This window comes from Barbus barbus (assembly GCF_936440315.1).
Source record: "Barbus barbus genome assembly, chromosome: 8".
NCBI lineage: Eukaryota > Metazoa > Chordata > Actinopteri > Cypriniformes > Cyprinidae > Barbus > Barbus barbus.
The window spans coordinates 21721158-21732600 of record NC_136736.1 but is presented as its reverse complement, the minus strand read 5'-3'; the positions used below and the strand labels follow the sequence as shown (position 1 = coordinate 21732600).

The window sequence follows — 11443 nt, the reverse complement described above, 5'->3', positions numbered from 1 at the left end:
GCTATACTTTCCCCCTGGCAAGGTACTGTAAAATAAATTTCTAGGAAAACTGACACTCGGCTTGACACTTCCTTATATCACTATAGGCATAATGGAGAATGCACTGCAAGTTTAGACAAGCTTCATTCAGACCTATATATATATATATATATATTATTATTATAAGTGGGGTGATGTACTTGTAATTCTTTAGTTCTGCTTGTGGATGTGTGCTTCAAAGTTTGTCAACTGGATAAGTTTCAAAGAGACTAGTTTTGATTATAGACCCTTATGTATGTCACTTCCACCCTCAGCTAATAGATAGGAGCAGATGTTTTACAGGTAGGTGTGACTTCATAGCAGGATGTCGACCAATCAGACTGTCTAAATTCAGGGGTGGGACTGTCAGGCCACCTCAAGCCACACAAAGGAACAATGAATGCAAAACCCAGCCCACCAAACAATACACTCCTCCCATGTGTGTGAGTGAATGAAAACAAGGAAGCATGATGAATTAAGCCTGTATGATGGCAGTGTTGAGGTAATGAAACAATATATGTGTTGTTATGAATGCTACGAATGTTGTAATGACATTTAGATGTTTATATTCAGTATTTGTGGAAACTTTGTGGATGACCCCATGCATCTGTTAGTTTGTGGGAAGGTAAACCCCTCCTTTTAAGGAAATTGTATGACTTTGATCTCTTCTTCCAGCAACCCAGGTGCAACAGTAGTCATGTAAGAACATGATCTTTGAAAGGAAGAGATATTCTACAGGTGAACACACACATGCATTCGCAAATATGTGTGTGCAAAGAGTCTGCTCACTTCAAGTGAATACCTGGGTCTGTTTGAGCTGCAACTTGAATAGACTTGAACATTCCCTTTACACACACACTAATGTCTGAACTGTAATTGATGCTATGAGAAGTGCACTGTGTTCCTGTCTAACTGTTATTTTGGTTTACACTCACACTACTGTTCAAAATTTGGATCCATAATATAAAATAAACAAATACTTTTGTTTGGCAAAGACACATTGAATTGATCAAAAATTATAATAATATGCAGTACAAACATTTTCAACACTGATAATAATGTTTCTTGAGCACCAAATCAAGAAATCTTATTATATTTCCCATAATTATATTACAAATGTTACCGACAGAAAGCATATAATATATGCTTAAGATAGATATAATAATAATATTTATTATAATAATAATAAAGCATAAGATATAATAAAAGCATTTTCAATATGGCAAGGTCGAAAAGCCTGGTCTTGACTGCATGATGACATGATCTTAAACTTTGACCGTTATAACTGTGTTGACATTAAGTGTGTGTTGGAGTGGAATGTGGTGTGATCACACAAACTGTAAAGTATAAATTGCACAATATAAATGTTGTTTTGGGTGTGTGAAAGATAGAAAGAAAGATGTTGAGTATTTCTTATTGGCCATGGGCATGATATGATCCACAGTATCGGCCAATCAAAAACATGCTCACGTGTTCTTGCATATGTGTGGGTGAATTGTCATAAGATTTATTCGTACTTACAGTCATTCTAACTAGTAGTAATCATACACCCTTGTTAATTTGATGTTAGCATTATTCCTCATGTTATTCCAAACATTTTTGGGTGAACTATTCCTTTAAGAATGAAATGTCACAAGTCAGTAGGAAGTAAATGTCTACAAGATGTATGTATGTGCTTTCCACTGATCCTCTTTCAATCCAGTGCTGTAAAGCTGTGTTGTTTATGCTTCTTGCTCATCATGTGCACATCTGCACCATCTGCTATATTACACGTTCACACATGCTAGATCACCTTGAGGATTTATCACAGAATAGTCATGTAAGTTCAGCTTTTGTGTGTGTCTGCCTGAGTGCCCATGGGAAACTAAAATGAAAGAAAAAAGTATTCTTGCTAAAGGAAATGTCATGGACAGTCATGTGGCAGAGCAACTATTTGGCCTTTAAGTGAGAAGAATGAGTTTCATTATGGGTTTAGTTATATAATGTTAAGTTACCTTTCTAAAATCTGCATTTTTAGAATTCATATTTGGAAAGAAAAAAAATATATACCATTTTTACACTAATGCACTCCAGCTATGTAATCAGCCGGTGATTAGGTGACAATATTTTATCCATAGTTGTCTATGGCAATATGACAGCATATAGCCTACAGACTGTTATTGTTTGCAATTACATTTTCATGACAGTATAAAAAATGACTGGGTGATGTTTTTCAAACTGTATTAACAAATAGCTTTAATCTCCTCTGTAAGTAACACAAAAGATTACATATTAACCATAGACAGGGAGGCAAATTATGAATGCACAGTGACAAAGTATCTCCAAAAACACACACATTACAAACCCTTGCCTTTTTGACCCCAAAGGATGATTTGTAACGTGTTGATATGATGGCATATAAATGGAATGTATTAATTACTTCACAAATCATGGTCACAAGATTATTGTCAAAGTTCCATTTGAAAGCATACTTTATATTGAAACCCAAAACATAGGTTTAATTCTCACTTTTATTTTTCATCATCGGTGTATTTCATTATTTTGTTTTATAAATACAAGAAACAGTGCCAAATTTTCTGCTATTAGATTTTCAAAATATTTTATTCTATATGATTTATAAGCTGTTTTCCACATGGGAACCAAAAAAGTGTCCCCACAAGGTCAAAATTTACTGGTATTACTATACTTGTGGGGACATTTGGTCCTCATAATGTAGGGAAATAGCAGGTACACGCACACACACTCACCTACATGCATTAGGCTACTGCCAAGAATGCTGTTATAAAGGCAAAGTATCAATGACGTGTTCCAGCTTCTATACTCGGATTACTTCAGTCAACACACACACACACACTTCCATGCTTTATGGGGACTCTCCATAGGCGTAATGGTTTTATACTGTGCAAACTGTTTTTTCTATCCCCTTACCTTAACCCTACCCCTAAACCTAACACTCACACAAAACTTTCTGCATTTTTTGATTTTTTAAAAACTTAATTCTGTGTGATTTATAAGCTGTTTTCCTCACGGGGATCAAAATATGTCCCCACAAGGTTTAAAATTCATGGTATTACTGTACTTGTTGGTCCTTTGTTCCCCATAGGCAATACCTGGTTAACACACACACACACTGACAGAGAGAACGAGAGAGAGAGAGACCTGTTTGGAATCTGTGGTTACCTTATCTCTTCCGCTGCTCCACAGACAATGAAAGTTTATGTGTGTGTGTGTGGGTAAGTGTGTGTGTGTATAGGGGAGGGTTTTTAGAATAGATCTGACAACATCCTCAAAAGCTTACCATGAACAGGAAGTTTCTTATGGTTAACATTTGGATAAGGTTTATCACTTGTTTAGGCTTTTTTTTTTTTTCCTGAATGAAAATCCAAATAAAAGTGCTATTTCTGTTAATCATCTCTGCCTCAAAGCTGCATTTTAAAAATCAAGCTTGTGTTAAATGAAACATATTGTGGTCATTTCACAAGAATGGGGTGTCTTTCAGCACAGATACATCAAAATATTTATTTTGCATGTCATGTTACAATGCAATGTCTAGTATTTTACAGTAGGCTGACGAAAATATTGTTGGCTACATTTGCTGTAACAACATCTGGATATTAAAATGAGATGATGATGAAGGTGACAGTGAGGATGAAACATCATCCAATTTTTTATTATGAGAAACAAATGTACAAATGAGCAAATTTAGCCTAACTGTTAAAGCACAAAATTAAAGGGCATATCTTCCCCCTTTTCAAAATCAAATTCATTTAAAACAACTGATTTATAGCCTAATAATCATAAAAGTAGCAACAAAAAGCTACTGGGGTCGTCGTACCCTAGGGGTCTATTTAAACTTTTCACTTCGAAATAAAAATAACTCCAAATATCTAAATTATTTACTTTTCCTACATCCCTCAAAATGCCCCTTTAATAAATATAAATAAAAACGTAATATTCAACATAGTATAAATATAGACATATCACTATTATCCGATTAAATGTCATCATTAAAAACTGTAAATGTGTCTAGAATAAATTTAGTGCCACTATGGTCAAGGCAAAAACAAGTGGTGGGAACAAGCACATCTTGACCCACCTTCCCAATTGTCAGAATCAGTACAGTGCATCTTTGTTTACAATAAAAAACACGATGTTTTACACCTTTAAAAAAAACTATCAGTAGTAGCCTATAACAATATCCACAAACGCACGTCGAGTAAAAGCGCTCGTTTAGCAGTCTCCGCTCTGGATTATAGTGAAGAGAAACGCGCAGACACTCGCCCAGGAATCTCCGCATTTCTCTTTAGCTACATCGCTGTGGTCAATGCGCTCCGTGCACTGACGCTTAGTGTCCGGAGGCGTTGTGTTCGTGGCTATCGGCGTCTTCTCTGTCTTGGGGGGTCTCGGTGACGTTTCGGTGAGTTTGAAGTGCGCATCCAGCGGCGCGCGCTTACATATGCCCGCTCGGATCATTGCGCGCGGATCCACGCAAAGTTTCTTCTGCTTTTTAACTGATCTGGCGATCTGTTTCCAATAGCCCTGGGGATTAGACTCATATTCGGTGCACGTCGCTGGCTTGGCAGTATATTTACAGGTGAATCCATCCCCGTTTGCAGGCTTACATGTAACAGTCATGGTGTACTTGTCCTCTCCGCGTGCCACCCACGAGCACTGCGCCTTATCCTTGGTTGTGAACTTTCCTTTTTGTACGGAAATGTTATTATTGCTTCGGCTCTCCTGTCTCCCTCCTTTCCTCCTCGCTTCCCTAAAGCTTTCAGCAGTGAAGATGAGCTGTGAAAGACATGCGAGGAACAGCAGGAGCGCGAGAGTCCCACGGAGAGACATTTCCTTCAGTTACGCAACGATCTAAGAAATATTAATTATGAGAATAAATACGATATTATGTCCTTTATTACATTTTAAAAGATGCAACAGGCTTATAGTAAATAGGTAATATATTTGTATAAGGTTAAAAAAAACAAGTATCATATAGGATTTTGATTTACACCGAAAAGTTAATTGATCTTACCAATAAGAGTTATGAGGACAGATGTGTGATGAGATTCCCTCACTAGTTTACAAAATGAACTCACTCTTGGTTTTTATGTCAAGTGACACACCCACTTACTACAGGACAATCAGATTCTTTCACATGAGAAAAGCCCTTTAATGAGCTCTTGCACACATGCAGGAATCCACTGCTTATGTCATTCATATATTTGCATTTTTAGAGAGGGCTGAACTAAATGATAGGAATTGCAGCTGTCATGTCCTTGGGCCTGAGGCTTTTTTAAACCTTGAAAATCTTCATTGATCTGATCTTATGCACCTAAGATTTTGAGTAAAACAAAAAGCATTATTTGTGGGTAATGTTGGCAATGTTCACCATAATGTTGAAAGAAGCCAAGATTGATTATTTGAGCCAAGGTGTGAATATTTTTTGGGGTGGGGATTCCAAACCGTGTATGTAAGAGTCATGGTTATACATGCTATATGGCTGCAAATACCTAACACTGTTATGCTTGTGTAATATGCCCTGGTATGTAAAAATGTTTTGTTAAAGGGTCATTGTGCACTCATGTGGTAGGGGTGAGGGGATTGTGTCTGTCTTTGTGGCCTAATTCCATAGTGTAACAGCCACTCCACCCCTCCCTCTTAATATCAGTTTAATGTGCTTTTTTGATTAAACTTATTGCATTTGCAGCCTATTTGCACACGCAAGTGTAAAATAAGTAATAGTACAACAACAGTAGTGCAACGAAACCATCTTTGTCTTTATGAGGTGTTAGTAACTAGTGGAATGTTAAGTGGAGTTTAATGAATTTAGGTCACTTTTGAAGGGGAGAGGGTTAGAGATGGGGTACAGAGAGACAGAAAGCAGCACTAAAAGAGTTTTAAAATGTATTTGTATATGCGTTCAGGTTTATTTCATAATAAAATGGGAAAAACATCTAAATTTAACTGATATACACACACACACACACACACACATATATATGCACTCTGGAGTTTTGTTTGAGTTATGAACAATGCGACTTTCATTTCCTTGTGCATATTCATTACTTATTTACCAAGGGATCAAGAGATGAAGATAAATTTTATAACCAAGCAATAATTCTTTGTAGTTATAGCTAAGCTCTACATCAGTGTTATCATTAATGTAATGATCTCTCATACACAAATTCATAAAGCCAAGTCAGATATGAATGTGAGTGTGATGGTTTTTAGTGATACTGTGCATGTGTCTGGTGGGGAAGCTCATGAACTCAAAAATGGCTTGGTGCTTATTGATTTGGTGACCCATTATTCCACTATGATCTATTTAGGCTACAGGAAGGGTCTGGGCTGCAGCGTTTGTGAGGTTCCAGGTGTTTGCAAATTTGCTTTGTTAAAAAAATATATATATATGTATGGTTTGACTAATAATATTTTGGTGGTGCTAAATGATATAGTATAATTAATGAATTAATGGGGCACTTGAGCCTCACTGAAGAGGCTGTGAGAAACTTGAGGCAGAAAATACTGTGCAACACTGACACATGAGTTGTGTCTGGAGGGTGTGTTTGTGTTAGGCAGGCGTGTCAGCTTACAGCTGTGCAACATATTAAAATCATAACATTACAGGGATCTAAACGGATTTGACCTCTTTGTAATACAAATACATGCATTCTTCTTTCTTTTGGTTAAATGTTTGCTGAGAGCTTATGGGATATATTTATAAAAAAGAAGCTGTCATTTTAGAAACTTGAGATTTAGAAATTCTTTGTAGCTCTAAGGTTTAAGGTTTGGCTGGTTAGCATGACCCCATTAGCCCCTGCTATAGCAGATGACTTAAAGAGATAGTTTACTCAAAAATAAAAATTCTGTCCTTTACTCACCCTCATGTCATTCCAAAATATGTGCATATCTTTATTCTGCTGAACACAAAAGAAGATAGTATGTTGTTGGTTTTGGTTCCCATTGACTTCCGTATGTCCATATGGCGACTGAAACTGTTTAGTGACCAGCATTCTTCAAAATATCTTCTTTTGTGTTTCACAGAAGAAATTCATGGAACAACATAAGGTTGAGTATAATGGCAGAATTTTCCTTTTTGCATAGACTGTGCCTTTAATTATGCCATTTGGCTTTAAAAGTATCTTTCTCCGTTGACTGACATTCAAAATTAGCTGTATATTCTGACTTAATATATAAATACATATTTTTAAAAGCAAAATTTAAATGGCTAATGTTTGATTATAGTAAAGTCGATGTTTTACTTGTGTCGGATTCTTTTTTGATGGCTCTTAAAAGTTGCTGCTTTTGATGTCACAATTTAGGATAGTCAGTAATAAAAGTTTTGGGTCTGAGAGTGTTATGGTGCCATCAGTTAATCAGCGTTCTCATGATTTAGTAATGCTCCAGATGCTCGAGAGTAATTGCTAAACTCAGGAGATTGGCTCAAAATGTTCTTTCTTGACTAAGCAACTGCCACTGAGATGCCGGACCTCCATTAAAAACAAAAACAAGAACAAACATTAATTCCACATGGGTTTTGTAACCAGTTAATTTGAGTCTTTTTAAATGAGATGTAACATTGCCCTCTAGTGGTGTTGATGTGCTCTGACATGTCGAGTGAAACAAAAATCATAATTATTGAGTCTTTTTAAATGACATGTAACATTGCCCCCTAGTGGTGTTGAAGTATTCTGACATGTCGAGTAAAGCAAAAATCATACTTCTCTTCAACTGGGTTTGGAACTGCCCTCCCCCTATTTTTTTGTCGTCTAGAGAATTCAGATATTTGTAAATTATTTATTTATTTAATTTTTTTATTTATTTTTTGTTTATTAATATTTTTATTGGAATCTTTGCTAATCAAACTAGATCAGCCCAGGATTATATTTGTTTCTGAAAATAATTTAGTAGCAAATTAATGAGCAGCCAAACTATAAAATGTGAGAACTTGAGATTAAAGGGTATTTTCAAAATTCAGATTCAAATTCAGATTTATATCATCCTTGAGACCATTATTGTGAAAAATGTATCCTAACACAATTATTGTTCACATGTGCACCACTGCATGTCTACGTCATTACATTATCTACTTTAATAAGAAAGCAAGCACAAATACACAGATTTTTATTCAGACATTATACCCAGGGAATTAAGAAATGTTTTTTCTTTTAATTAAACACATATTACAAATTTCTTTCTTTCATTCCTGTTGTCACTTAGCATGTACATTGACTTGCATAGAAAAATACATAACCACAAAAGTGCATTCATAACCACATTTACACATTTCTACACACACACACACACACACACACACACACACACACACACAAAGCCGTGGTCTCTGGAGTAAACACTTGGCCAGTTGTCTGACAATCTAAAGTCTCTGACACTGTTAACCTACAGAGAGGAGAAAAGGGGTCAAAAGAATAAAATATGAGCAACAATGGATAGAAATAATATCTACTTCTATAACAAATTTAATTTGAGCTATTTTGGAAGAATTCTGAGGTGTAACATAAATTTCCTGTTGAAATCTGGTTCAAATTTGGCCGGCGTTGGGTGTGGGTGTAAAGCAGCAGTTGATGATCAATTAAGTTAGCTTTGTGGCTAACCTTCTTTCTGTTTGCTTTCCACTGCATACGCCACAACTTTACTAAAAAGCTTCTGAATTAGTCTTTCATCTGCTGAATACACGCTACTAGTCTTGTACTAGTCCTCAAGCCAAAGTTAACAATAACAGGAGTTGGTTTTAAGTAAATAGCCTACAGTTTGTTCATCAGAGTAATGTGGTTCCTTCAAGCTTTATTTTTGCTACAGTCAGATATAGTTGGTAGATCTTTCTTACACATGATTTAGAGTTAGATTCCACATACAATAATACAAGCATAATGACATGTTTACCAGAGGTGGTGATGAATTAATTCTGGAACCAGCTAATTAAGTATGTGCAGATGCCCTGGAGACTCTTCCAGCAGTATTCCTCTGCCATTTTGGTTGCTTGACTCTTGTCTGCCACAGTGGGTCTCGCTGTGATGGTCTTTACAGGTTTACGTGGTAGAAGAGACTTGGTAATGGCAGGCTTGACTGGTTTGGAGGCTGGTTTGGCTGGTTGCTGGGGTTTAGGCTGCTGCTTTGAGCTTGGAGGTTTGGTAGAGGTGATGCTGGACTTGACCTGCTGCTGTTGCTTTTGCTGGTTCGGGGAAGCCTGTGTAGGCTTTGGGATGGAGATTTTGGGCCAAGAGGCATGGAACACCATCTGGACCTCATCTGAAGCAGAGCGGCACATCTGTGGCTTGTAGACCCGTGGTCCCTGGCAAGCGTTGTGAAGCTTCCTCATGTCCCACATGATCTGAGTAAAGTAGTGCCGAGGGTTGTTGCTATATGCTCTGCATAGGTTAGGTTTGCCCAGGAAATCGCACCAGTACGACTTGCCCTTGCAGGAGACACGCAGCTTGGTGAAGTTGGTCTGGCCGGAGATCACCATGGAGCAGCTATCTTTTGCTTTGGTGTTGAAACGAATGGGCTCATCCCAGATGCTTCCTTTCTGCGGCTGCTGCTGTCGACTGTTTTGGGTGCTTTCGATGTGGTTGATGCTGTTCCCCTGATTATTGCTGTTCTGAGCCTGAGCGTTAGTGGCCCAAATAAAACAGACCAGAAGGAAAGCGGCGCTGCATACGGCTTTCATGATGGATTTGTAGAAGGGACTCAGTGAAGGTGTTGGAGATGCAGGCTGGCTTTATAAATACAAGTCCCACAAAGGGGCCTTTGAGAAGGACAGATTGCATACATCCCTCCAGACTGGGGGGCCTCTAGTCTCCAGTCAGATTTCATACATCCCTCCAGACTGGGGGGCCTCTAGTCTCCAGTCTGGAGCTGCCTGAAAGAACTAATTGTAGGAATATTTGGAGAAGTGTGTGTGAGAGCAATTTAGTCTAGATGGGATTGGTGTGCAAGTGATTTTGATTGAGAGTGCATGAGTGTGAAAAAAAGCACCGGCTAATCTCACAGGAAAACATAACAAGGTGCCCGATTTTGTATGAATTTGTATGAAATCACATAATGAAAACCTACAATTTTTAGGGAAGAAAAAAAAAGCATGAAGGTTCACCCCTAAACTTAACCATCGCTGGGATGTAAGCAGATTGTACAAAAACATTCAAATCGGATCATATGAATGAATTCCATACAAATTAGCCACCAAAATGTAAAATAGTTAAGCTGCTATGAGATTGTGTTGATCTTTGTGTAAATGGTTTTGTGGTTCGTTTTCATTGAGTGTGTGCTGATGGTTTGAGGTGAAGGACATGCGTGTGGTTACATTCATGGATCCTTCATGGTCTTCATTATATAATCATACATGCTAACATAAGTGGGCTATTGACTATTGATGTGAATGACGTTTTAGTTTCAGGCAAAGAGACAAGGAGAGTCATTCACCTGGAATCCAGTCATGTTTTGTCTACTTTGCCTTCAACCAGTGTGGTTAACATCTGGTTTACGTGAAGTACTACATGTACTAGAATTTAGAATAAAAGAGTGCATAGAAAGAAAAGTTTTGTGCATATGTGTGTTGTTTTATAGAATACTGCCTTTACTGTAAAACTTACCTTTCTGTACTTTATTCTGCATGTGTGTAGTAGTGTTCTAACAACCTTGTAGTAACTCAAAGACAAAATGTGACCCTGGACCACAAAACCAGTCTTAAGTCGGGGTATATTTGTAGTAATAGCCAAAAATACATTGTATGGGTCAAAATTATTACATACAGTGGAACGAAATGTCGTGTCTCGCAGGACCACGGTGCTACATAAATACAGACATACAACAATGAAGTAAAAAACACTATAAACCTACACTACTAACCTACTGACAGATTTAACTATAAGTATACTATATATAAGTATTTACCCTATACAAACTAAAAGAATAAAGGATAAAAAATACAACTATACGAATGCTTCACATAAATATTACCCTATACAAACTAAAAAATAGAAGATAAAAAATACAAACTATACGAATGCTTCAGAAATACTGTACATGTGCAAAGAGAGACATTTGAGTCAGCAGCTGGTTGGGGAACAGTGCAGGATGATTTGTAGTGCATGAGCATGTAAACATACATATATTGCTGAGTCTGAGTAAACATACATATATTGTGAGATTGTGCACACGCAGCAGTGTGTGTAAGTGTCCATAGTGCACATAGTGTAAAGTGTAAGTGTCCATAGTGTAAAGTGTCCATAGTGCACATAGAGGAGAGTGTCCATAGTGTAAAGTGTCCATAGTGCACATAGAGGAGAGTGTGTTACTACAGGTGGTTTGTACAGGCCCACTCACCTGTGTGTAGCACACTTGAATTGCACAAAAAATAAGAATAAAATAAATTAAAAAAATTAAAGTTCCATACAGTTTTTCTTTGGTG

At 37.2% G+C, this 11443-nt stretch overlaps 2 protein-coding genes across 2 annotated transcripts; both read right to left on the bottom strand.

Annotated features, from left to right (window-relative positions):
- Nucleotides 1-4248: 4248 nt before the first annotated feature.
- LOC306874438 (fibroblast growth factor-binding protein 1-like) lies at nt 4249-4863 on the bottom strand (the record flags this gene model as incomplete). The annotated part of the gene is made up of 1 exon (XM_079424486.1): nt 4249-4863. The coding sequence occupies one exon, from the start codon at nt 4861-4863 to the stop codon at nt 4249-4251; it is 615 nt and encodes a 204-aa protein (XP_079280612.1).
- Nucleotides 4864-8935: 4072 nt separating this feature from the next.
- Nucleotides 8936-9773, bottom strand: fgfbp2b (fibroblast growth factor binding protein 2b; the record flags this gene model as incomplete). The annotated part of the gene is made up of 1 exon (XM_079424156.1): nt 8936-9773. The coding sequence occupies exon 1, from the start codon at nt 9701-9703 to the stop codon at nt 8936-8938; it is 768 nt and encodes a 255-aa protein (XP_079280282.1). The 5' UTR covers nt 9704-9773.
- Between the last annotated feature and the right edge of the window lie 1670 nt (nt 9774-11443).